Below are 27992 nucleotides of genomic sequence, written 5' to 3'. Positions count from 1 at the left end.
CGTAGTTTCCAAATGTATGTACGATAAGTTGACTCTTTGTCTCGCCCTCACCTAGTAGGCCCTCCCTTTCCATTGCGTAACCAAACGGTCATGCTTTTGTTTGTCCACTAGAGACCTGTTTTCATTGTATTATGTATGTAATCAATAACCTACAGTTGAAGTCAGAAGTTTACATACACCTTAGCCAAATACATTTAAACTCAGTTTTTCAACAATTCCTGACATTTAATCCTAGTAAAAATTCCCTGTCTTTGGTCAGTTAGGATCCCCACTTTATTTTAAGAATGTGAAATGTCAGAATAGATTTATTTCAGCTTTTATTTCTTTCATCACATTCCCAGTGGGTCAGAAGTTTACATACACTCAATTAGTGTTTGGTAGCATTGCCTTTAAATTGTTTAACTTGGGTCAAACATTTTGGGTAACCTACCACAAGCTTCCCACAATAAGTTGGGTGAATTTTGGCCCATTCCTCCTGACAGAGCTGGTGTAACTGAGTCAGGTTTGTAGGCCTCCTTGCTCGCACATGCTTTTTCAGCTCTGCCCACAAATTTTCTATAGGATTGAGGTCAGGGCTTTGCGATGGCCACTCCAATACCTTGACTTTGTTGTCCTTAAGCCATTTTTCCACATCTTTGGAAGTATGTTTGGGGTCATTGTCCATTTGGAAGACCCATTTGCAACCAAGCTTTAACTTCCTGACTGATGTCTCGAGATGTTGCTTCAATATATTCACATAAATTTTCCTCCCTCATGATGCCATCTATTTTGTGACGTGCACCAGTCCCTCCTGCAGCAAAGCACCCCCACAACATGATGCTGCCACCCCCGTGCTTCACGGTTGGGATGGTGTTCTTCGGCTTGCAAGCCTCCCCCTTTTTCCTCCAAACATAACGATGGTTATTATGGCCAAACAGTTCTATTTTTGTTTCATCAGACCAAAAGACATTTCTCCAAAAAGTATTATCTTTGTTCCCATGTGCAGTTGCAAACCGTAGTCTGGCTTTTTATGGTGGTTTGGAGCAGTGGCTTCTTCCTTGCTGAGCAGCCTTTCAGGTTATGTCGATACAGGACTTGTTTTACTGTGGATATAGATACTTTTGTACCCGTTTCCTCCAGCATCTTCACAAGGTCCTTTGCTGTTGTTCTGGGATTGATTTGCACTTTTCGCACCAAAGTACGTTCATCTCTAGGAGACAGAACACGTCTCCTTCGTGAGCGGTATGATGGCTGCTTGGTCCCATGGTGTTTATACTTGCGTGCTATTGTTTTTTCAGATAAACGTGGTACCTTCAGGCGTTTGGAAATTGCTCCCAAGGATGAACCAGACTTGTTGAGGTCTACAATTGTTTTCTGAAGTATTGGCTGATTTCTTTTGATTTTCCCATGATGTCAAGCAAAGAGGCACTGAGTTTGAAGGTAGACCTTGAAATACATTCACAGGTACACCTCCAATTGACTCAAATTATGTCAATTAGCCTATCAGAAGCTTCTAAAGCCATGACATCATTTTCTTGAATTTTCCAAGCGGTTTAATTAAAGGCACAGTCAACTTAGTGTATGTAAACTTCTGACCCACTGGAATTGTGATAGAGTGAATTATAAGTGAAATAATCTGTCTGTAAACAATGTTGGAAAAATTACTTGTGTCATGGACAAAGTAGATGTCCCAAACGACTTGCCAAAACTATAGTTTGTTAACAAGAAATGTGTGGATTGGTTGAAAACAAGTTTTAATGACTCCAACCTAAGTGTATGTAAACTTTCGACTTCAACTGTATGTTGGTATGTGTTTACGTATTCTGTGTGATGATTTAGTTAGTTAGCAAATAAATAATTAAGCCAATTTGTGTATCACTGATTCATCACTTAGGTTAGGGTTTGTGCAGATATCCAAGGATTATGCGACGTTCAGAATGTGACTGATGAGGTAATAATTAATAATTGACTGTTATTGATGTAAGAGATATTTAGATAATCTTTAGAGTTCGTGTTGGGAGATAGTAACTCGGTAAACAACTGTTTCCGTGGTGCCCCAAATTCCTAAAGAGTTAATTGTTACATGATTAATTTAGTCAAGTAATACTGAAATGTAGTAGGTAATTATTTGATAAATAGCAGTCACGACAACACACACACACAGACACAGACACAGACACAGACACACACACACACACACACACACACACACACACACACACACACACACACACACACACACACACACACACACACACACACACACACACACACACACACACACACACACACACACACACACACACACACACACACACTGTGCTCTGATGTGACCGTCAGCACATGCAGGCTGGCATTCAATTACCACCCTGTCAGTGGCCCATCCAGCCCAGTCACTGCACATCCTTGAGATTCCTTCTCTAGTCTATATTATTCCATTACATCCTGGACATTGTGTGTTCTGTCCAGCTTAATCTGTGCTCATATCTTAGTACTCATGGTATTGCATCACATACACCAGAACACTGTCTGTGCTGGTACTGAAGTGCTTGTAGTGTCATATTCACCTTTGCTCAATGCCTGATTTCATATCTCTCTCAAAGTTCTCAACACGCTATCACAGATTAAAGTGAAATAGACACAAATTATTTATTTGAACTTGGTTTCAGTCACACGAAAAAGTTTAAAAAAAGATGTGTCCACCAAACTATTTTCTTTTTCATAGAGCATTCGTGTACAGAACACGATTTTCTTCATAACAAATTCAAATTTGTGGTGGCTAACATTAGCTAGGTTAGCTAGGTGACTAATGTTAGCGAGGCTAAGGGTTAAGGTTAGGATTAGGGGTTAATTAAGGTTAGGATCAAATCAAATCAAATTGTATTTGTTACATGCGCCAAATACAACAGGTGTAGACCTTACAGTGAAATGCTTACTTGCAAGCCCTTAACCAACAATGCTTTACGAAGTTAAGACAACAAATTAAAATAACTGTTAAGTAAAAAATAGATAAGTAAATAGAAAATAAATGTAGCAAATAATTAAACAGCAGCAGTAAAATAACAAGTGAGGCTATATACAGTAAGGTGACTGTATATAGATTTCTGAAATTAAAACCGGGGACATTTCCAGTTCGGCAGTCAACATATCATTAAAATATCCAATGTTATTATCTATGAAATAAAAAAGGGGGACAATTCCCGGTTTCATGTATTTAGTCTAACAGTCACACTGTGATAGAGAGAAAACAACTATATTACAGAAACACTACAGACAAGACAGAACTGTCCAATCTGAACAGCCATTCAGTGGTCCTGGTAGTCTGGGTAGAATAAGAGCAGAAGAGAACATGAGCAAAATTGAAAAAAACAGACAATAGTATATGTGAAATACTTAACAACATAATAAAGAAATAAGACGATTATGAGATTGGTAACTACATAATATACTTATACCAACCTAATCTGTATATTTCTCAGAAGAATGTTTCTTCTTCAGGATTGCTCTGTCTTTGGCCAGCTTTTCCATGAACTCCTGCCAGGGGAGGTTGAAGTTTGTCTTCAACCTCTTAAGCATGGCCTTGATGGTAGGAACAGTGAACCTATTTCTTGCTGCTGTCCATAGATCATTAATTTGAGAGAACACTCTCTCGACTGGTGCATTACTTCGAGGTAAGCACATGACAACAGACGCTAATCTAGCCAGGTTAGTGTGTGGGATGTCATTCTATTTGAAGTGGGTAACCACCGTGCTCCATCTCTGACTAAGCGGTGTCTCAGATTTTTTCCATTCTTCAAACGATCCCCCCTTTAGGAACTCTTGCAGGCCAGTAACCTCGTCAAACAATGCATCCTCATTGATTGTCACATTGGGGGCATTTATCCTGCAGTGTGCCTGCTACCTTCTGGATCTCTTCACGCAGAGGTTGCCTTTTTAAAAGGAGACAATGTAAATCTTTTAGATTATCTGTGTGCTTTCCCCAAGCTTGCAAGTAGTTCACAGCCGTAGTGAAGAATGATTGGGATGTTTTGAGATAGCTCTCTTTAGACATTGCTCCATTTCCCTCTAGCTCTCTCAAAAGTCCTCTGACCAAAACTGTTTCTCAGAATTGCAGCTGACTTTACAGCGGCCCTAGCCTTCAAGCATCTTGATCGTGTCACTGAATACAGTCAAGTTTCCATGGACAAAGGCCAGCCAAAGTTCAGTCAGTGGATCTTCGAACATTGTTCGCAGGACAACAGGGCATTTGTCTTCAGAAAGAAAAAAGGATTTCAATGGCACATACCTTTTCAGCACTCTTTCCAGAGCAGGGAGCATGGACAGCCAGCGAACATTGCTGTGTCCTAAAATGTTATGGTACTCCTGGCCAACAAACTCACAAAAGCTCTTCAGTCTTTCTACTCTGACGGTGAAAATATGAAAATATCTTTGTGAGCAGGTACTCAACATCAAGGGGAATCATATCCAAAGCTGTTCTGTCCGTGTTATGAATGATGTGGGTAGGAAACCCAAGCCAATCACCTCCCGCTGCAGAGCATTTTAAACTTTGGTATGGACATTGACCCTCCCCAGCCTATTCAGTCCTCCAAAGTTGGTATTTGTGTTGTCGGCAGAGAATGCCACGACTTTGTTTTGCAGGTTACATTTTTGGATGACCACCAGGACCTCAGCTGCAATCTCCTCTGCTGTTTCTCCTTTCAATTCAACAAAATCAAGCAGTTTTGTTTCCACAGATGTGTTGCCACCATATATCTTACAATATCTGACTACTATTGGCAGCAGCTTTACATGTCCATGATTGGACGCATCAATGGACAGGGACACAAATTCAACCTGGTCTAGGTCCTGTGTTACCAAAGTAGTTGACCATGGTGCTAACACGTTACTCACTATGGCTTCACATTTTGTCCTAGCACATGTAAACTTCGGCTCATAAAGCATTCGTGTCAGTTGTGCTGTGCAGCCCATAGATCTGTAACTATGATTGTGTCGCATAGTGTGGTATGCAAAGACACCCTCCTGCACAGCTAAATCATATTCTTCTTGGGAAGGCTCTACCTTCTTGAAGAATGTGGTGACAGAGGGCATACCAACACGGGCAATCAGAGAGGCTTTATGGTTTTTTGTCTGTTGATGTTCTACCACTGCCGTTCTCCCCCCGCTGCCAATTGAAAAAGAGGAATTACAAAGGGTGCAGTTAACCATTCTATTGTCTTGACCTGAGAGTATAAATGGAAATTCTCTCATCATGTTGTCATTAAAATGACATTTCCGTTTCTTGGAAAGAGCCATTGTACCTCCTCTGTCTGCTCTTCTTCACTCTCCTTGTGTCACTTCTTACTCTTAACTTTTTCTTATCCTCCACAATCTGTCTCCAGTCGTCTTCCTGCTCTTTCTTCCTCTCCTTCTCTTTACCTTTCCACTCTTCCACACTCTCCTCACTTCACTCTTTTTACTCCCTTAATTTTTCCTTCTTCTATTAGATCAAATACTTTGGTTAACAGATTCCCATTGCTTGCCTAATTTTTGTATTTTATCTCAAAAACATTGTTTGGAAGGTTCCTCCGGCGTACTCCGTTCGTTCCATCCTGGATTAGAGGCGTTGGGCGAGGGGCCTTCAGTACCTTGTGGAGTGGGATGGGTATGGTCCGGAGGAGAGGTACTGGGTTCCGGTGGCTGATGTATTGGACCCTGAACTGCTGCGGGAATTCCACCGTCGCCGGCCGGATCGCCCTGCGTCTCGCCCTGCGGGTCGTTCCCGAGTCCGGTGTCGACGCACCGCTGGAGCCGCGCGTCAGGGGCGGGGTACTGTCATGACTTCCGCCAAAGTCGGCTCCTCTCCTTGTTCAGGCTGCGTTTGGCGGTCGACGTCACCGGCTTTCTAGCCATCGCCGATTCATTTTTCATGTATCCATTTGTTTTGTCTTGTTCCCTGCACACCTGGTTTTTATTCCCCAATCAATCTATCAATGTATTTATTCCTCTGTTCCCCATCATGTCTTTGTGTAAGATTGTTTTTGTTACGTGTGTATTGTTGATGCGCCAGACTGGCTTGTTTTTCCCGTGTTATTTTTCACGAAGATGTTTATTGTTAAACATAATTCTTGTGACTGTTTTGCGCATTTTGCACTTTTGCCTAAATAAAGTGTGCGCCTGTTCACAAATCTCTGCTCTCCTGCACCTGACTTCGCTACCAGTACGCACACATCTGACATTGGCAGGCTCTGTAATCATATCTTTACCTTTCCTCCTCTATCTCTTTCACTCTTCTTCCTATCCAGTCTTCCTCCTCTCCACTCTCCAACAGAAAACATTATGCTAATGTTATCCATGAAAATTTCTAAATATATTTTCACACTACTTATAATGCCAAACCATTAAAATTGTAATCTACAAATAAATATTCTCATAATTAATTGTGCGTTAATTTAATATAATCATATTTTCAAAATAGCCCGTCCACTGCATGTTTACATGTGAACGTTTTTTAAACTAGCTACCATGACAGTAGCTGGCTAACCTAGCTAGATAACTTAATCGACATAGCTAATGTTAGCTAGCATAACCTATTTAAAACCTTATAAAGCAGAGCATCTATCTATATAATAAATTGTGACATTATAACATTATTAGCTAGTATCTCAAACGAGTGTAACTTACCTGGCTTGAAAAGACGTTTGTGGTGATGTTGTGGATTCACTTGACACTTGCTAGCTTCTGGCCGAGTTTTCCACAGCAGTTTTCTCTAAAACTAGTGAGAGCAAGTAACTACTTGCTAGTTAGAAGAAGAAGAAGAGTGAATGAAGCTGATATAGCGAGCAGCCCCCTCTGCTGGACAAAACAAGCAGAACGCGATTGAGACGTCAACCGGTAGGCTCTGCTGCCCGGTCTTTCTTGCCACGTAAAATATTATTTCACTTTGCAGTCTGTTTTTAATGCACAGTTAAAAACGGGGACATTTCCGGGGACAGCTTGAAATATTTCAATATGTCAAAATATTTCACGGCTATTGTTCTAGCTGGTATAATTACAGCCCAAAGTGCCTGGCGAGTCCACACACACACACAAATATGTGATCATTATTGCAAGTACAGTAAAGAGTACTTTTCATGCAAGTGCCTTTATCGTCACTGCGGCTCGAAAGGCAGGTTAAAATCTCCAGCGTATTTAACTCCTAACTGTACATGCTGTTACACTTGAACATTTGGGTTCTGCTCTGGACAGATGTTGATTGACTCAGAATAGATGTATTTTATTGATTAAGTGAGCTGTAACAGAAGGAGGCTGCTTGCAACGAGTAACTGTGTCTAGTATTGGTAGTGAACCTGCCTATTTAACTGGTGGCAAATAATCTGGAATTATTGCCCTGCATTGTGCTCTGGGACATGAACTGCCTCTGATTTAGCTAATTTACCAAACAGATGTAGACAGCAGCATAGTGTACTGGATAAAGTCGTCCCTTCAGGAATTTGTTTTGAGCAGGATCAGCACTACTGTTAGGAGTTAGGATTATGGCTGTTGTGGTGACTGTATTACCGCCACACCGGCGGGCACAAGTCATGAAGGCAGTCAAATTCCTCATGACCATTTAGTCACGGTAATTAGGTTTCTCCAAGCTCTGATGCTGGTCATTAGTAGCCTACCAAACTTGCTAACTGCCTTCTACTCAGCACTCTATTGTCCCTCTAATCACTCTGACATTAATGCAAAATGTTTTCGAAAATCTAATCAAACACTTTGTGAGAGCTCGTGAGCTCATGTTGTGCAACAACTCAATAGGCTATTGAATTGCGCGAGAAAACATAATGATGGCCTCTACTAAAAAGAGGAGGACCCCATCAGCTTTCTATAGGCTAGGCCTACTATATTTATTTCTCAACTTTCCTAATATTAAGCACATTGCTTATATTTACAACAGGACTATAGGCTACCTGGCTTGCATGAAAATAAACCACTGGGAAAAGCGTTGGCCATTCACTATTTAAGTGCATAGATGACATGTATTTTTTTTTACGCTGCCCCTGTTTCGATATGGTGCATTCTAAATCAAAACCAATTTTACACATATTATTTAGTATATATACATATTAAATCAAGAATAGTCTGATAGGTGACAATATTAGCCTATCACTTGTAAATTATATATTATTAATGATGCCCAGCATAAGAAACAATGCCTTTTTTTGCGACTTTTTCTAATCATAGTCGCACACCTCATGTAGCCTAGACCATGGGCCTATATGTTTTAATAAGGTTTCTATCACAACTAAAGTGACCAAATAACTTCTTAAAATTAAGCAAATTAATCTACTTTACAAGGGGTGTAGAGCCTAACTCTTACGTCGGTATTAATGGTCGGGAGACAGGCGCATGAATGCGTAATAGGGTTTTTTATTTACCCAAATTACAGCGTGCCATGTACAGGCACGGGGACAAAGACCAAACAAACACTATACAAAACACAGGGTTGAGACCCAAACAAAAGAGCGAGGAGTACCTCGAATAAATACACAATCGCACAATGATTATCACACGGGATGAGACCTGTAATCATCAACACAATACACGTGGCACGAAAGCCAAAACAACACAGCACAGGTACTGACACGACCAACGGACATTGAAATAATAATCGACAAGACAATGGTGAACAAAGGGCACACTTATACAATTACTAATCAAATGGGAATAGGGACCAGGTGTGCGTAATGACAGTTCCGGAGGGATCCGTGACACTAACTGGCATACATAAGCAGCACATGAGTTTCAAGTTTGGGGAAGATAATTTTCACCATAAAAAGGCACCTTTATAATAAAAGCATTACATTCAGAATTGCATTTGCACACTTTTGATAATGGTGTTTTCCGCTAATGGAACATTCTCGCTTATAGCCTACTACCATGTGCGCATTGCTGCACTTCTAATGTGAAGAAGTAGCCTAATAGTTTATCAATATTTTAAGCTAAGCGTTCTGATCTGTTGCGTCAGCCACATTGCGTAATTTTTTGGGGGATGCTAGTTGTTGTATTAATTTGGCACAACTGTCCCAGACTATGTTTGGAATATTTATTTCTCGCATAGAATAGAATATGTCGACTTTTGTACTATGAGGGATAGTAGATTGACATAGGCTAGTGCTTTTGCTGTTCATGAGGCCTACTCATCTTGTTGGCTAACGAAAAGTAAATGTGGACAATAATCACCTCGGAATTGGATAAGGACATGCGCAGTTGCGTCCCCGATGTGTCTGTCTTCATTGTAGCCTGTGAGAAAGACCCGATCACGTGATGGAGTGCGCGCAGCACGCAGGGAGAATGGCACAAAGGCCCCTACACTGCAAAAGGCATGGATTTTTGTAGACTGCATTACAGCCACACAATAGGGGATGCCACCATGAAATTCTAGGCATTATCAAGTGCTTGTCAAATTGTGAATGAGTGACTGATGTAGTGTGTACAGCCTGCACAAAAAAATAAAGCAGAGCTCATGCCTTTCAAGTGTCTTTTTTCAAATCATCATTAGAGTCGCATCATACAGCCTTACAATGTATTAAAAATCAAAACAAATAGCCCAACATTTGTAGAACATCTGCTCAACACAGAATAACCACGTGCGCACTCCCTCAAATCATTTGGAGAAAATATCCTTCCTATTTTATTCAGCTTTGTTCAACTGTATTCTTCATACTATAAAATACTATAAAAATAATGCCACGGAGTTCTAAGCGAATCTTGTCAGCTAAATTAACTAGTGTATCCCAAAGCCATTTGTCATAGCCAGATCAGGACCTAACATAAGGACAACTCAGAGTATGCTATTCTGTTCTTCTGAAATAGACTACATTTTCTTCATATCATGCTTCTTTAGACCTGTCTAAAATAAATAATTGATTTATTGTGAAGGTGTAGGCTATATTACATAGACTTATTAGACTTTTTAAAATGTAGATGTTCCAAAGGTCTGCATCAGTGGCTTGTAGGCTATGTGTGAAAGCCAGGAGATGCTAAATGTGTTTATGTTAATAAACGGTCAATTGCCTTGGCTGACGAAATTTCGTGACCGCCACAGCCCTAGTTAGGATACATTAAAACATACAGTAGTTCTGAAATAGATGTCTAAGGTTGTTGTCTTAGTTACAATACTAAACTAATATAGGGCAGGCTATAATATATTGACTTGTGGTCTTTCTGTTTGATGTATTGGTGCCTCAGTGATGACACCTGGTCTTTGAGATAAGCTCAACCTGTGAAGAGGTAGTGGAGGTTAGAACAGGGAGGGCCTATATCATGATTTGCACCGCTGGCATTTATGTCTTGTTGAGAGCGTAAATATGTTCCCTTGAAAAAGCTCCCATAAACCCTGCCGGGTCACTGTGTCTCCATTAAGGAAATGAAAACGGCGATATCAGTGAACCTTGTCCCCTTGTGATGATCTCATGAAGGGATTGGGGAGTTATTAGCCAGGCAGTATATTATCCTGGGTCTTTATAGTAATTCCTACATTGCTCTATTCCTCTGCCCAGAACTTACTGCTCTCAGGGCCGACAAGGATCCAAAAAGAGCTCCTGAAACCTGAACTGTCTGCAGAGAACCAAGCACAGAGAATAGGCTCTGTGCCCCAAGCACAGAGTATAGGCTTTATAATGTGACAGCACTTAGTTCTCAAGCCAAATAATGTGGATAATATTTGATCCTCCTCAACTTGTGTGGATAGTACTTGGCCTGCTTGGTCCCTTACGTAAAAAACATGTGAACGCATGAATAGAGAATGGTGGCGGAGGGGATGGCTGCCGTTTTACACGCGTTTTTTCGCGTGTAACTTATTTTTTAAACTTATTTTGTACATAATGTTGCTGCTACCATCACTTATGGACATCAGAACAGAGATTACTCACCTCGAACTTGACAAAAAAAACATATTTAATGAGTCCGACGTGAAGGATATACTGCTTTCTCGGGAACGGGCCCAAATCCCCATCATTTGCATGAAGAAAAGACAGAGAAAAAGGGGGCGGAGGTCGGACTGCCTTCTGAGAATTCGTAGGCGAATGAGTAAACCCCCTCTACCATCAGTCCTATTAGCCAACGTGCAATCATTGGATAACAAAATGGATGAGCTCCGATCAAGGATATCCTACCAATGGGACATTAAATACTGTAATATCTTATGTTTCACCGAGTCGTGGCTGAACGACAACATGAATAACATACAGCTGGCTGGGTCTTCGGTCCATCGGCAAGATAGAACAGCTGCCTCCGGTAAGACAAGGGGTGGCGGTCTGTGTCTATTTGTAAATAACAGCTGGTTCACAAAATGTAATATTAAGGAAGTCTCAAGGTTTTGCTCGCCTGATAATCTCATGATAAGCTGTAGATCACACTATTTACCAAGAGAGTTTTCTTCTATATTTTTTTGTAGCTGTCAATTTACCACCACAAACCGATGCTGGCACTAAGACGGCACTCAACGAGCTGTATCGGGCCATATGCAAACAGGAAAATGCTCATCCAGAGGTGGCGCTCCTAATGGCCAGGGACTTTAATGCAGGGAAACTTAAATCCGTTTTACCTCATTTCTACCAGGATGTTAAATGTGCATCCAGAGGAAAAACAACTCTAGACCACCTTTCCTCCACACACAGAGACGCGTACAAAGCTCTCCCTTAACCTCCATTTGGCAAATTTGACCTTAACTCTATCCTCCTGATTCCTGCTTACAAGCAAAAACTAAAGCAAGAAGTACGAGTGACTTGCTCGATAAGGAAGTGGTCAGAGGACGCAGATGCTAAGCTACAGGACTGTTTTTCTAGCACTGACTGGAATATGTTCCGGGATTCTTCCGATGGCATTGAGGAGTACACCACATCAGTCACTGGCTTCATCAATAAGCGCATCAATGATGTCGTCCCCACAGTGAACATACGTACATACCCCAACCAGAAGCCATGGATTACAGGCAACATTAGCACTGAGCTAAAGGGTAGAGCAGCTGCTTTCAAGGAGCGGGACTTTAACCCAAACGCTTATAATAAATCCCGCTATGCCCTCTGATGAACCATCAAACCATCAAACAGCCGCGAGCTGTGCTTGCAGTGACATGAGCCTAAAGACGAGCTAAATAACTTCTATGCTGCGTGATCACTCTCTCCGTAACCGATGTGAGTATGACCTTTAAACAGGTCAACATTCACAAAGCCGCATGGCCAGACGGATTACCAGGAAGTGTACTCCGAGCATGCGCTGACCAACTGGCAAGTGTCTTCACGGACATTTTCAACCTGTCCCTGACCGAGTTTGCAATACCAACATGTTTCAAGCAGACCACCATAGTCCCTGTGCCCAAGAACACCAATGTAACCTGCCTAAATGACCGACCCGTAGCACTCACGTATGTAGCCATGAAGTACTTTGAAAGGCTGGTCATGGCTCACATCAACACCATTATCCCAGAAAACCTAGACCCACTCCAATTTGCATACCGCCCCAACAAACCCACAGATGATGCAATCTCTATTGCACTCCACACTGCCCTTTCCCACCTGGACAAAAGGAACACCTACATGAGAATGTTATTCATTGACTACAGCTCAGCGTTCAACACCATAGTGCCCTCAAAGCTCATCACTAAGCTAAGGACCCTGGGACTTAACACCTCCCTCTGCAACTTCCTAACAGGCCACCCCCAGGTGGTAAGGGTAGGTAACAACACATCTGCCAGGGTCCCCTCAGGGGTGCGTGCTCAGTCTCCTGCTATACTCCCTGTTCACCCGTGACTGCATGGCCAAGCACGATTCCAACACCATCATTAAGTTTGCCGACGACACAACAGTGGTAGGCCTGATCACTGACAACGATTGAAAAAAAAGAATCATGTGGTTTCATGTGAAATCATGTGGTTTTCCAGCAAGGGGAGGCTCATTTAGCTTAACCAGTGTTTGTAAAGTAGCCCATGTAATGTATTGCTTTTCTCTTGCTCATGGGTTACAGTTGATGATCACCTTATAAGTAATCCAAACTATCTAGATGCCTTATAATCTATTAGCGTGGAAGACACGTTGAGTCAATAAAAATATTTTAAATTGATAGAAGAGGGCACGATTTCAGGTAACTGAGTATTGAATTCTCTGATAAGTCTTCTACAGAAAAATACAGTGTTGTCCATCACAGACTGACTCCAACTGAATAGATTCATTTTCTGAAAATAGATCCAGTCATTAGGCAGCTACAACACACAGTAAAAGGGTGCTGTGAAAACTGAGAGGAGATAGGAGTAGTCTATGATCGAAATATGGGATGTGTAATGTATGCTGCACAACTAATATGTTATGAAGGTGTTATAAATAGGGGTGTTAAGGCGTGTGTAAAGGTGAAGGCTAAATGTAATCGACTCAACAAGTTAGCAACAATTTCAATAGAGACTGAATTAGTAAATGCATGTATAGCTCTTCAAAGTCAGTTCAAAGTAAGATCTTAAGTGGGTGTGGTGTGAACTGACAGAGTGAAGGAGACTTAATGAGTCCGGGTCGGGTCCTGCAGAGCTCATGTGATTTTGTTGTGCAACAGAAGCAGAGTGGGGGGAACAGCTTTCCACACAAGCGCATTAGGTCATGGTGTTTACGGTCTGTGGAGCCATCACCACTCAGTCTCCTCTACCATGACTACAGCCCTCCAGCCATCACCACTCAGTCTCCTCTACCATGACTACAGCCCTCCAGCCATCACCACTCAGTCTCCTCTCACTCAGTCCACCAGCCATCACCACTCAGTCTCCTCTACCATGACTACAGCCCTCCAGCCATCACCACTCAGTCTCCTCTACCATGACTACAGCCCTCCAGCCATCACCACTCAGTCTCCTCTCACTCAGTCCTCCAGCCATCACCACTCAGTCTCCTCTACCATGACTACTGCCCTCCAGCCATCACCACTCAGTCTCCTCTCACTCAGTCCTCCAGCCATCACCACTCAGTCTCCTCTACCATATCTACCTCCCTCCAGCCATCACCACTCAGTCTCCTCTCACTCAGTCCTCCAGCCATCACCACTCAGTCTCCTCTACCATATCTACCTCCCTCCAGCCATCACCACTCAGTCTCCTCTACCATATCTACCTCCCTCCAGCCATCACCACTCAGTCTCCTCTACCTTATCTACCTCCCTCCAGCCATCACCACTCAGTCTCCTCTCACTCAGTTCTCCAGCCATCACCACTCAGTCTCCTCTACCATATCTACCTCCCTCCAGCCATCACCACTCAGTCTCCTCTACCATATCTACCTCCCTCCAGCCATCGCCACTCAGTCCCCTCTACCATGTCTACTGCCATCCAGCCATCACCACTCAGTCCCCTCTACCATGTCTACCTCCCTCCAGCCATCACCACTCAGTCCCCTCTAGCATGTCTACCTCCCTCCAGCCATCACCACTCAGTCTCCTCTACCATGTCTACTGCCCTCCAGCCATCACCACTCAGTCTCCTCTACCATGTCTACCTCCCTCCAGCCATCACCACTCAGTCTCCTCTACCATGTCTACTGCCCTCCAGTCATCACCACTCAGTCCCCTCTACCATGTCTACCTCCCTCTAGCCATCACCACTCAGTCCCCTCTACCATGTCTACCTCCCTCCAGCCATCACCACTCAGTCCCCTCTACCATGTCTACCTCCCTCCAGCCATCACCACTCAGTCCCCTCTACCATGTCTACCTCCCTCCAGCAATCACCACTCAGTCTCCTCTACCATGTCTACCACCCTCCAGCCATCACCACTCAGTCTCCTCTACCATATCTACCTCCCTCTAGCCATCACCACTCAGTCCCCTCTACTATGTCTACCACCCTCCAGCCATCACCACTCAGTCTCCTCTACCATATCTACCTCCCTCTAGCCATCACCACTCAGTCCCCTCTACTATGTCTACCACCCTCCAGTCATCACCACTCAGTCTCCTCTACCATATCTACCTCCCTCTAGCCATCACCACTCAGTCCCCTCTACTATGTCTACCACCCTCCAGTCATCACCACTCAGTCTCCTCTACCATATCTACCACCCTCCAGTCATCACCACTCAGTCTCTTCTACCATGTCTACCACCCTTCAGCCATCACCACTCAGTCTCCTCTCACTTAGTCCTCCAGCCATCACCACTCAGTCTCCTCTACCATATCTACCTCCCTCCAGCCATCACCACTCAGTCTCCTCTACCATATCTACCTCCCTCCAGCCATCGCCACTCAGTCCCCTCTACCATGTCTACTGCCATCCAGCCATCACCACTCAGTCCCCTCTACCATGTCTACCTCCCTCCAGCCATCACCACTCAGTCTCTTCTACCATGTCTACTGCCCTCCAGTCATCACCACTCAGTCCCCTCTACCATATCTACCTCCCTCCAGCCATCACCACTTAGTCCCCTCTACCATGTCTACCTCCCTCCAGCCATCACCACTCAGTCCCCTCTACCATGTCTACCTCCCTCCAGCCATCACCACTCAGTCTCCTCTACCATGTCTACTGCCCTCCAGTCATCACCACTCAGTCCCCTCTACCATGTCTACCTCCCTCCAGCCATCACCACTTAGTCCCCTCTACCATGTCTACCTCCCTCCAGCCATCACCACTCAGTCCCCTCTACCATGTCTACCTCCCTCCAGCCATCACCACTCCGTCTCCTCTCACTCAGTCCTCTCTGTCACTGATGCATCAGATGCATCAGATGCAACTGATGCTACTGATTTTCTCCTTCTATTTCTAGGTGCTCTTTACTCATTCCCTTCCCTGTAAGTGGTCTCTTTGAGTCTAGCTTGTAGGCTACTTAGCCTCCGTATATTTTCTAATGCTTGTGTAGGCTGTGTTGCTGGTTTGTTTAGTTTTGGCTTTAGGTCTTAGCTACAGGCTGTATTGTGGTCATGTGCAAGGTCCAGTTACTCGGCGTATGGCACGTGTTCCAGTGAGTCAGTCATTAACACTAAGCCATGGATTTTTACACTGCTGTTTTTTGCATCGCTTACCAGAGAGACACAATGGCAGATTCCGGGGGTAAGGCCCGTGACTGGTAGACCACGGCTCCACTTTAACAAAAAGTGTAATTTGATTAATTCTGCTCTGTTTCAATCCAAAAGCTGTGCTGGCTAAATCAAATAAAGTAGATTAACTCTTCCACCGGATAAAGCAGATTAAACTGGTAAACACAATCACTGACTGATGCATAGGACCTTCAGGGGTGGAGCCTGTAATAGAGGTAAAGAGGCATTATCACTGAAAGAAAAGGAATGGGTGAAAATATTTGGGGTTTTAAGTTGAGGGTGTTTAATTGTAAAGGAACAATGGCAACCGTAGCATTTCCTATTTTACACAACACTGACAATGATTTGATCAAGCTGGCTCAATGAGAGCAGAGGTGGGGAGGCAGCTGGACAAAATTCATTCCCAGAGTGAGTGTTCTGCTGAGGCAGGTAGGCCGACCTTTCAGCTGTCTGATAGGTCAACCCTCGGCAGTGTGCCTGGACATCCATGGCTGAACGCCAGCCCAGCCCTGGTAGCGCTCACAGTAAAGCCCATATGAGCAGCAGCCAGCTCTGATCAATGGAACTGCCTGGGCCTGGCAAGTTATAGTACTGTAGGTGACCTACACCTCAGACAGAACTCGCTCTCACCAGGAGAAATGACGACACAGGAACTGTACAGAGTCAGACTGTCCTGTACTAGAACCATGGAAGTACCTACAAGGGCCATCAACACTGTAGGCAGGGCTGCTCAATCTTACTTTTGACGAGCTACGTGGCCTGTTTTATAGGAATTGGGCAACTAAGCAACAATGTCTTCTCTGCTTGGTCAGCACAGCACAGCTGTAGTGGTAGAGAACAGAACAGTACAGCACATGTACTGTACTGTTACCTCCCACCTTCTCTAAGAGACGATCTGCTCTTTGGTTAAAAGACCCTCTCCCGTTATTCCACCCAGGTGCCCACGGAGTGAGAGAGGAGCCCCGGTTTTTGACGGCGCGCACTGGAGAGAGCGTGATCCTGGGATGTGACGTGTCCCCTCCACTGGACGGCCAGCAGCCCCCCTACGTGGTGGAGTGGTTCAAGTTCGGAGTGCCCATCCCCTTCTTCATCAGCTTCCGCTTCCACCCTCCTCATGTCGACCCAGAGTACACCGGTAAGAACCAAGCCTTCCACTCTCCTGATGTTGACCCAGAGTACACCGGTAAGAGCCTTCCACTCTCCTCATGTTGACCCATAGTACACCGGTAAGAGCCTTCCACTCTCCTCATGTTGACCCATAGTACACCGGTAAGAGCCAAGCCTTCCAAACTCCTCATGCCAGAGTAGCCTGCTGCCTAACACACGCACACACCCAAACACACACACATACCTTTTAAGATCTGCCTGGCTAGCTATTTCCATGAATCCCCATTTCCCATTTCTCACCAAATAAATAATTCATCTGGGTGGAACAGAGACTAAATGTATTGTCATTGCCCGGCTAGACTGGCTAGTCCTGCAAGGCAGTCAATGTACTGTGTTCAGCCTAAATTGCTGGGTCTTGATGTACTGTATTTAGCCTATATTTCTGGGTCTAAGTACATTCATGATGGAGATGAGAGGTTTCGGATTGCCTTTTACAGTAGCAGAGCTCGTATGTGGGGGTAAGCTAGCTTCTCATGACTCTCTGTGTCTGTGAGCTTTACATCGGCATAGCTGAAGACTGCAGTCTATTTTCTATTTTCTAATTCCACTATGACCTTATCTTTTACAAGGGATTCTATCTTAGATGCTGTTAAATAATGATGTTATGGTTCACATTGTATATACAGTAGGTTGTATTTATGTTCAAGTGGATTGGGGGTGGCAAATCTCTCTCTTGCAGGGAAAATACAGACTTTTACTTTCGACTGAGTATTACGCTTCGGCAAGTGTCTTATTCAATGCAAGAAAGAAATGGAGTGCTCCTCCTCTAGTGTGTTAGCCAGTTGCCCAAGGTGATATGCAAATCTAACATTTAAAATCAGCTATTTTTGCACCAACTCAAGCAAAGTAACAATCAATAATTCAGATACTGTATGATATTTAGTTTTTTGGGGCTAGGCTGGTCTTACATCTCCCAAACCCAATTCACGGTCTCTCCTCCAATCAGAGCCAGGGAAAAGCCTGCAGAGGGATTATGGTCTTTAAAGAACTGAAAGTTTAGCTGCATGGCTCTCTTTAGCTCTACTCTCCTCTGCTCTCTCTATAGCTATTGCAGCAGTGCAATGGATCGAAGCCCATGTGTGATATGAACAAACCCAGAGGACCATATTCACTGTAGGCAGCAGTAGTGTTAGATTACAGTATGTGTGAATGCCCTGGAAGGGCTGGTCTTGATGTGGATACAGTATTGTTAACTCTGTTTACAGCACAACTCTCACTCGGTGACCGATTGAACCTGAGGTCGATCCCTACCCTTCACGCCACTACTCACACCACTCAGCACTTCATCACCCAGGCAAAAATAGACCTGACTTTTAAAGTCTTGCCTTATTACTGCAAGACTGCAGTCTCCCTCTTCCCTCTACCTTCTTCCCTTTGCCTTATCGATTTCCTGCTCAACAAAATCCCGCCATTTTCTTCCCCAGGTATGGCAGCCATCCCGGGGAGAGGCTATCTATTGCATCTATATGCAGCTCTGCTGGAAGACCAATCCAGCCCGCCCTCGACACCAATATGTTTACCTGACATTCAAAATGAACAAACAAGCAACAGTACTTACAGGACATACATTGCATTCGGAAAGTATTCAGACCTCTTGACTTTTTCCACATTTTGTTACGTTACAACCTCATTCTAAAATGGATTTAAAAAAAAAAAGAATATCAGCAATCTACACACAATAACCCATAACGGCAAAGTGAAAATGTTTGCAAATTTATAAAAACTTAAAAACAGAAATACCTTATTTACATAAGTATTCAGACCCTTTGCTATGAGACTCAAAATTGAGCTCAGGTGCATCCTGTTTCCATTGATCAACCTTGAGATGTTTCTACAACTTGATTGGAGTACACCTGTGGTAAATTCAATTGATTGGACATGATTTGGTAAGGCACACACCTGTCTATATAAGGTCCCACAGTTGACAGTGCATGTCAGAGCAAAAATCAAGCCATGGGGTCGAAAGAATTGTCCGTAGAGCTCTGAGACAGGATTGTATCGAGGAACAGATTTGGGGAAGGGTACCAAAACATTTCTGCAGCATTGAAGGTCCCCAAGAACACAGTGGCATCCGTCATTCTTAAATGGAAGAAGTTTGGAACCACCTAAGACTCTTCCTAGATCTGTCCCCTCGGCCAAACTGCGCAATCAGAGGAGAAGGGCCTCAGTCAGGGAGGTGACCAAGAACCCGATGGTCACTCTGACAGAGCTCCACAGTTCCTCTGTGGAGATAGGAGAACCTTCCAGAAGGACAACCATCTCTGCAGCACTCCACCAATCAGGCTTTTATGGTAGAGTGGCCAGATGGAAGCCACTCCTCAGTAAAAAGCACATGACAGCCCGCTTGGAGTTAGGTAAAAGTCATTTAAAGACTTGCAGACTATGAGAAACAAGATTCTCTGGTCTGATGAAACCAAGATTGAACTCTTTGGCCTGAATACCAAGCGTCACGTCTGGAGGAAAACTGGCACCATCCCTACAGTGAAGCATGGTAATGGCAGCATCCTGCTGTGGGGATGTTTTTCAGCGGCAGGGACTGGGAGACTAGTCAGGATCGAGGGAAATATGAACAGAGCAGTACAGAGATATCCTTGATGAAAACCTGCTCCAGAGCGCTCAGGACCTCAGACTGGGGCGAAGGTTCACCTTCCAACAGGACAATGTCCCTAAGCACAGCCAAGACAAATCAGGCGTGTCTTTGGGACAAGTCTCTGAATGTCCTTGAGTGGCCCAGCCAGAGCCCGGACTTAAACCCGATCAAACATCTCTGGAGAGACCTGAAAATAGCTGTGCAGCAACACTCCCCATCCAACCTGACAGAGCTTAAGAGGATCTGCAGAGAAGAATGAGAGAAACTCTCCAAATACAGGTGTGCCAATCTTTTAGCGTCACCCCATGAAAACTCGAGGCTGTAATCATTGCCAAAAGTGTTTCAACAAAGTACTGACTAAAGGGTCTGAATACTTATGTAAATTTGATATTATTATTATTTTGTTTTTTTATAAATATGCACATTTTTCAAAAAAAACAGTTTTTTGTTTTGTCGTTATGGGGTATTGTGGCAGATTGATGAGTGAAAAAGGGCACGGCTCTAACAGAGGAGAGAGTGTTTCAGTCTGTTCATCCGGCTCGACTGTCAGGGCTGTAGCAGAAGCCATGTTGGTGCAGTGGGTTGGAAGCTGTGCGACAGATTTCAACATGCCTGGTTTCCTCAACTTCGCTCATTCTCTGTGACATGACTTCCTACTTTTAGATTTCCTCTTTATCTCCTGAGCTTTCAAAGAAAAGACAGTCTTTTTCACTATTGACATCGAGTGCTTTCCTATTCCAAGCCCTGTGCTTCATCAGGTAGCTGTGGGGAGGGAGAGAGAGGGAGAGAGAGGGAGAGAGAGGGAGAGAGCGGGAGAGAGAGAGAGAGCGGGAGAGAGAGAGAGAGCGGGAGAGAGAGAGAGAGAGAGAGAGAGAGAGAGAGAGAGAGAGAGAGAGAGAGAGAGAGAGAGAGAGAGAGAGAGAGAGAGAGAGAGAGAGAGAGAGAGAGAGAGAGAGAGAGAGAGAGAGAGAGAGAGAGAGAGAGAGAGAGAGAGAGAGAGAGAGAGAGAGAGAGAGAGAGACCTCCAGGTAATGTTATCCATTAATCCTAATACTGGCAAGCAACTCTCCTCTGGCCAGGGTCTGTTGATCATTTGTTTATTGTGAGCGTTTGCGAAGTAGTATGCGTTGGGAACAGTTCAAATCCAATCATTTTCATTTTGGTTCAAACCAAATGCCCCTGACCTTGATCATTTGCATTAGCATTCTTTATATTGAAGCCATCTGTAATTAAACTGGATAGGTTAGGGGTTATCTAACAGCACCATCTCAGGCCACAGAGACCCAGAGAAGATGCTATTGGCAGATTAGCTACGTCTGCGTCTGCTGTGTGATATCTTTGTCAGCGGTATGTCAGTATGTTGGTGTGGGTTCTGCGTGTGATACTGTAGTGTCATTAATGAATTGAACGGTCAGTGGAATAATGAAAGAGCTCCATCCATGTTTAGATATGCGCATCACACTGATTGGTGTCCATGTTCATGGTGCTCTTTGGGTACACTGCTGGCCATATTGGGTGTACCGTTTGGACCTACTCAAATTCTATGGTCCTGACTCCTGACTCTCCCTGTGTTCTTCTCTCCCACCCCAGGTAGAGCCAGCCTGCATGGGAAGGCGTCTCTTCAGATTGACCCAGTGCGCTCAGAGGACCAGGGCTGGTACGAGTGTAGGGTTCTGATGCTGGAGCAGCAATACAACACCTTCCACAATGGCAGCTGGGTGCAGCTCACAGTCAATGGTGAGTCATTGCGTCCCAAATGGCAGCCTATTCCCTATGTAGTGTACAACTTTTGACCAGGGCTCATATGGCTCTGGTCAAAAGCAGTGCACTATATAGGGAATAGGGTGCCTTTTGTTTCACTTCACTGTCACTTTACTGTCAGCACCAACAGATTAGAGTGTGGTAGGTGTGGTTTGGAATTGGGACCCAATATGGGGAATGTGTTTCTACAGTGTAATCTCGTCAGATGTGTGTGCTCGAGTGATTCATGACAATGTTCATCTCATAGGTTGCTTTACATTCCATGCCTCAACAGTTTTCATTGGTCTGCCTCAGATAGCTATACTGTAGCTAACTACATTCTGAATATTTTGTCAGAACATTCCTTCTCTCTGATTCGCCATTCAATGACTTGTCTGTCTGAGATTTCAGATTTACTGTGTGCGTGCTGATTTGTTTTATCACTTGGGCGATGTTTGGCTTTTTAGTGATTCTATGTGGTACTGTAAAATAATTTGTCCCCCAAAATAATTGTTTTCATGATTTATGGCCTTTTCCTTGTAGTCACTTTGGCTATGTTTATTCTGAGATGCTAAAGCAGTAAGGGATTACAGCAACTGTAATTAGTTACGTTACCTGCAAAAATATTGTAATCAAATTACAGATACTTTTGAAGAACTACATGATTACGTTGAGGATTACTTTTTAATCAGAAAGAATGTTTGCGGAAAAAAACGTTTACACTTCTCTGTTTTCTCAATGACATTCAAATCAGCATTGAAAAAATACGCAAGTTTAAGTTTGTTCACCTGAGCGAGTCTGACCACAAGTCAGAGACCACTATGATGACACACCAAATATGTTGGATTGCTGGAAAAGAACAGGAATAGGCTTTTGTTGGCTACAGTCCAAGCTATGTCTTCCAATGGTGCGACTGCTGTCGGCATCCAAAGATTATTCAACTAGAATAAACGCTTGGAGGTAAGGATGGCAGCAGTGGTGTAGTCCACGGCAATACGGATATCACTTATTATTGATATCTACATAGCGTATTGATGTGAATCACACTTCTGCTCTCTCATTTAGCTATTTGCGGCTTACAGATTGTGGTTGTTGTGGATGGCTGTTCGCAAATCTAAATGTGTATTTGAACCCAATAATGGTTGAATTCAAGAAGTGCAAGACATTTTGGACAGGTAACTAGTAACTGTAATGGATTACATTTAGAATGTAACCTACCCAACCCATGTGGCAATTAGAACAGCTGTTTGCAGGAACATCGCACAGACAGACACATTTCAGATTGCCTTGGGGATAAAGGGATGAGACTTGTAAGAAGGGGAATTGATTGTGGCCTGCTTAACACAGTTCCGGCAGGGAATGTCTGGAATAGTCTGGGAGCAATCAAACTGATGACCAGGCGGGGAAAAAAATCTGCACGTTTGCACTTCCCAGGAAGGTCCCAGCGGGTTAGCGGCTAGCTGCTTCTAGCTATGCAATGTGTCCAGTACATTGTTCAAGACCAGAACCATGTATTTACAGAGCTGGGCTAACTGTTAGAAGGTTGAAAATTGTTTTAATTCTAGACATTCAGTTACATAGCATTATTTAGATATTATCTATGTCTTGTTAATGGGGCACTTGCATGGCTGTCATATAATGTTGAAGTATCATGAACCCTCCATGTATGGTTCTGTTCAAGACCTAGAGTCAACTTACAATGATGCCCATGATCTTTACTATTTTATCTTCTGAAAACCAAATCGGTTTTATATTCATATTTTCTGATGGGCTCTGATTTTATTCATTTTGTCAGATGTTATAATAGACAATAAAAAATACTTGTCTTGGAGAAATGTAATATCATTTAATTGCACGTTGCCGTATTCAATTTGGTTTGCAGGGCCGCAGATGCTAAAGTGTAGCTGCAGCATATCTGTTCATTACAATTATTTTGGTCTCTGCTGGTGTTATTCAGATACAATACATCTCTTATTTGGCCGTCCTCCGGCTGGATGGGTAGTTATTTCTCCATACGATGCAGGCATTTGAAAATAATGGGTTGGACTAAATGCAGTCGTCTCGTTAGTCATGTTTTAACATTAAACAGTGTTTTTCCCCTCCAGATGACACCTCACAAGGACTGAAGATATTATTAGTGTGATAGTTTGCAGTTTATACCGTCAGATTCACACTCAAAAGGTATTTTTGGTTTGAACTTATGCTCACTGTCTGTGTGAGGCTCATGCATATTCTCATCAAGAACTTTCTAATCTGTAACTGATTTTAAATGCATATACAGTTTACTTGACATTGGATGAGGTTCACTGTAAACCTGATGGTCACTACGAAACTGAAAAGGTAGATTAAGACCAGGGAGACTACCAATGTGTCTGTGTGTGCAAGCATGCATCTACACACTGTGTATTTGTGTGTGAGAACATTTGCATGTGTGTTACACCATACCCAAACCGGCCGCGTGCGTGCGCCATCGTGCGCAAATAGATTTTGTCCCCCCACACCAAACGCGATCACGACACGCCGGTTGAAATATCAAAACAAAAAAAACAAAACAAATTTTAGTAATTTGGGGACAGGTCGAAAAGCATTAAACATGTTATGGCAATTTAGCGAGCTAGCTTGCAGTTGCTAACTAATTTGTCCTGTTTAGCTAGCTTGCTGTTGCTAACTAATTTGTCCTGTTTAGCTAGCTTGCTGTTGCTAACTAATTTGTCCTGTTTAGCTAGCTTGCTGTTGCTAGCTAATTTGTCCTGGGATATAAACATTGAGTTGTTATTTTACCTGAAATGCACAAGGTCCTCTACTCCGACAATTAATCCACACATAATACGGTCAACCGAATCGTTTCTAGTCATCTCTCCTCCTTCCAGGGTTTTTCTTTTTTGGACTTTATATTGAACTGAGTTCGGGCGGTCGTCGTGGTAACTATGAAAGTTAGATCAATCACCCACGTGGGTATAACCAATGAGGAGATGGCACGTGGATATCTGCTTCTATAAACCAATGAGGAGATGGGAGAGGCAGGACTTGCACCGCGTTCAGCGTCACAAATAGAACTGACTTCTATTTTAGTGCTTGGCAACGCAGAAGCTCGTTGGCGAGCGCGAGCGGTGTGGGTGCAATAATTGAATAACATGTATGTTTGAAATTCATTTTGCAACTCTCGCGTACGTGACGTGAGCGATGTGGTCAGCATGTAAGGGTACATGTCTCAGTATTTCAACGGTTCAGTGTGCGTGCGCTTATGCATGTGTGTGTGTGTGTGTGTGTGTGTGTGTGTGTGTGTGTGTGTGTGTGTGTGTGTGTGTGTGTGTAATGTGTGTGTGTAATGGTGTGTGTGTAATGGTGTGTGTGTAATGGTGTGTGTGTAATGATGGGTGTGTAATGGTGGGTGTGTAATGGTGGGTGTGTAATGGTGGGTGGGTAATGGTGGGTGTGCATTTGGCTGTGGCTAAATGAGTTCCCTATCTACTGAGTTACACTCACGGTTGCCCTGCCAGGGAGTGTCACCTGCGCAGCCTCTAGGGGGGTGGGAGGGAGTGTGTGAACATCTGTGTGTGTTTGGTTTGAATGGCTTCCTGTGCAAGCGGGCACACTGCATCTCTATGGCCATCCTCATCAGTGTTCACGCTCAACTCACTCGCTTACTCATTCACCTGCCTATGCTCTCCCCATCCCCTACTGCCAGACCTTTAGACAATCACTGAGTTGTCTGGATAATGTGTTTGATGTGTCATTATCCTTTGTGTTGGAACCCGTTTTTGGTGTTTGAGTTCAAATAAAACAAGTCTAAAATATTTTGTTTGTCCATATCTTGTTGACGGCAGTGTAATGGCAAAGGTGCAGAGCATAAGGCTATTGCCTTGTTTTCCCAATCGGGACTGTTGGGGCTGTACCTGAAGCCAAGCTCTCATGTCTACTGAAAGAGCCAGAGCAAAATGGCTGCCAGTGTTTGTGCTTACTTTGAGACATCTGTGAGTTGAATTGACATTCAGAGGCCTCATCATGGCTGCATGTCCTCTCAAAGAGTCTCTGTTGGGAAGGCAGGTGCTCTCCTGGCCAGGCTTCATCACAGATACTAAAGGTAGCCATTTCCTGTGGCCAGTGGAATCTACATATGATACACTCCCTGCTTTGAGTTCCTGTTTGCTGCCCTCTACTTCCTGCCAAACAGAAAGAGGATTCATGCCCACTCAGTGGCAGGTGTCAGATGGCAAGACCTTGTGCCCGAAAGACAAGAGAGTTCACTGTGGTGCCTCCTCTCCTCTCCTCTCCTCTCCTCTCCTCTCCTCTCCTCTCCTCTCCTCTCCTCTCCTCTCCTCTCCTCTCCTCTCCTCTCCTCTCCTCTCCTCTCCTCTCCTCTTAATTTAGTATCAGTTAGCAGTATGCTAATAAATCAGCAGCTTTTGGATAGTGTGAGAGAATACATAAGTGAGAGAAACATTGAGTGAGAGATTGTGCGTGTCAGCTCACACAGCTGCAGTAACTTCAGAGACAAATAGTCTTAAGGGGTTGCGGATGGAAAGTAGACTACAGTAAACAGTAAAGAGCTAAATATATGCTGCAATTTGATAAAAATGCATGATGATCCTTTCGTGCTGTAAGTAGTAGTCCTCAGGGAAAAGATGCTCTCTCTCCCACTCTGACTGGCTCTGTACTGTAAATGTTAATTTTGTCTGAAATCTGCTCATAAAGGGAAATCAAAGAAAAACTGTGTACAAACTATGCAGTCTTCCAGGGAGCGGGAGAAAGAGAGATGGTGAGAATGAGGGAGAAATAGAGGAAGGCAGAGAATCAGAGTGAGGAGGAGAGAGAAGGAGAGATGTCGGGGAGCAGGTATGGAGCTCTAAGGAGGCCATCTGCTCGTGTAGAAAGGTCTACAGAGGGGAGTGGTGTGAATACAGAAGCAACTGAATCCAGGAATAAAGAAGACGTGAAAATTATGAAAGTATGGCGAGAATGTGATGCTCGACTTGGCTTTTTGTAGAACATCTCCTAAATTCCCCACTTGGTGACACGTACTGATGTGTTGTACCTGATAATGGGCGGAAAGAATTCCCCTGTCACCCAATCCGCTCACAGTAAATGCCACCTCCTGTTTTCCACCTACTTAGTGTAAATTAATGTTAGGTCATCTAAACCACATTATAGATGTGAATCAAAGATGTAGACTTGTTCATAGAAAATAATCTACACCACATTCCACATAATGGTTACCCATAAAGCACACTTGCATTGTAAATCACCACAAAAACCAGAGCTGGTTGCTTAATGTGCTGAAATTAATACACTGTAGTAACATTACAGAACGACAATACCCAAATAAGTCATTGAGAGAATGCCTAGAACAGCTGTTAAAGACATCGAACGGGATCTTAAGCACATTCGTAACATATCATACGATCCAGCAGGACGTAACATATCATACGATCCAGCAGGACGTAACATATCATACGATCCAGCAGGACGTAACATATCATACGATCCAGCAGGACGTAACATATCATACGAAATTGAAAATGGAAATGGATGATGTTGTGCCCAATTGTTCACAATTTTAGGGGACCCGTTTTGGCACGTGAGCGCGACTTTCAAAATTATTGAAAAGTTCCTTAATGGTAGTCTCTGGTAGCCTCTATACAAGAGTACTGTGCAGTGAGGGGCCAAGATGGAGAGGCAGATCTCTAGAGATGCTAATTTGTGTGTTTGTTTACTCCACACCAGGTGTGTGTTCAATTAGAAGTGAAGACAAGACTCCCATCGGCTAGCCATGACCCACTTTGGTAGAGAGAGTGTGATCATCTCTTCAGCTAAATTCAGTTCAGTTTTATTGTCACATGCAGAAGTACAGTGAAATGCTTAACTTAAGAGCCCTACCCAACAGTGCAGTAATCAATGTCTAAAATAATATAACTAATAAAAAAATAAAAATAGAATATACACTATCGTTCAAAAGTTTGGGGTCACTTTGAAATGTCCTTGTTTTTGAAAGAAAAGCAAAAGAAATTGTCCATTAAAATAACATAAAATTGATCAGAAATACAGTGAAGACATTGACAATGTTGTAAATGACTATTGTAGCTGGAAATGGCCGATTTTTTAAATGGAATATCTACATAGGCGTACAGAGGCCCATTATCAGCAACCATCACTCATGTGTTCCAATGGCACGTTGTGTTAGCTAATCCAAATGTATCATTTTAAAAGGCTAATTGATCATTAGAAAACCCTTTTGCAATTATGTTAGCTCAGCTGAAAACTGTTGTGCCGATTTAAAGAAGCAATAAAACTTGCCTTTTTTAGACTAGTTGAGTATCTGAAGCATCAGCATTTGTGGGTTCGATTACAGGCTCAAAATGGCCAGAAACAAAGACCTTTCTTCTGAAACTCGTCAAATGTTTCGGGTAGCCTTCCACAAGCTTCCCACAATAAGTTGGGTGACTTTTGGCCCATTCCTCCTGACAGAGCTGGTGTAACTGAGTCAGGT

The 27992-nt window shown here is 43.5% G+C and overlaps 1 protein-coding gene across 4 annotated transcripts in view; it reads left to right on the top strand.

The window, feature by feature from the left end:
* Positions 1-27992, top strand: part of igsf9ba (immunoglobulin superfamily, member 9Ba) — a 90341-nt gene that overhangs the window by 9025 nt on the left and 53324 nt on the right. For all 4 annotated transcript variants that reach the window (XM_071357426.1, XM_071357427.1, XM_071357428.1 and 1 more), the window contains exons 2-3: positions 16946-17143; positions 21356-21502. In XM_071357426.1, coding sequence (XP_071213527.1) covers positions 16946-17143; positions 21356-21502 — 345 coding nt within the window. The remainder of the gene's footprint in view (positions 1-16945; positions 17144-21355; positions 21503-27992) is intronic.

The sequence above is a fragment of the Salvelinus alpinus genome, chromosome 21, assembly GCF_045679555.1.
Source record: "Salvelinus alpinus chromosome 21, SLU_Salpinus.1, whole genome shotgun sequence".
Classification (NCBI taxonomy): Eukaryota; Metazoa; Chordata; class Actinopteri; order Salmoniformes; family Salmonidae; genus Salvelinus; species Salvelinus alpinus.
Note: the sequence above shows the minus strand (reverse complement) of the source record. Positions and strands in the feature narration are given on the sequence as shown.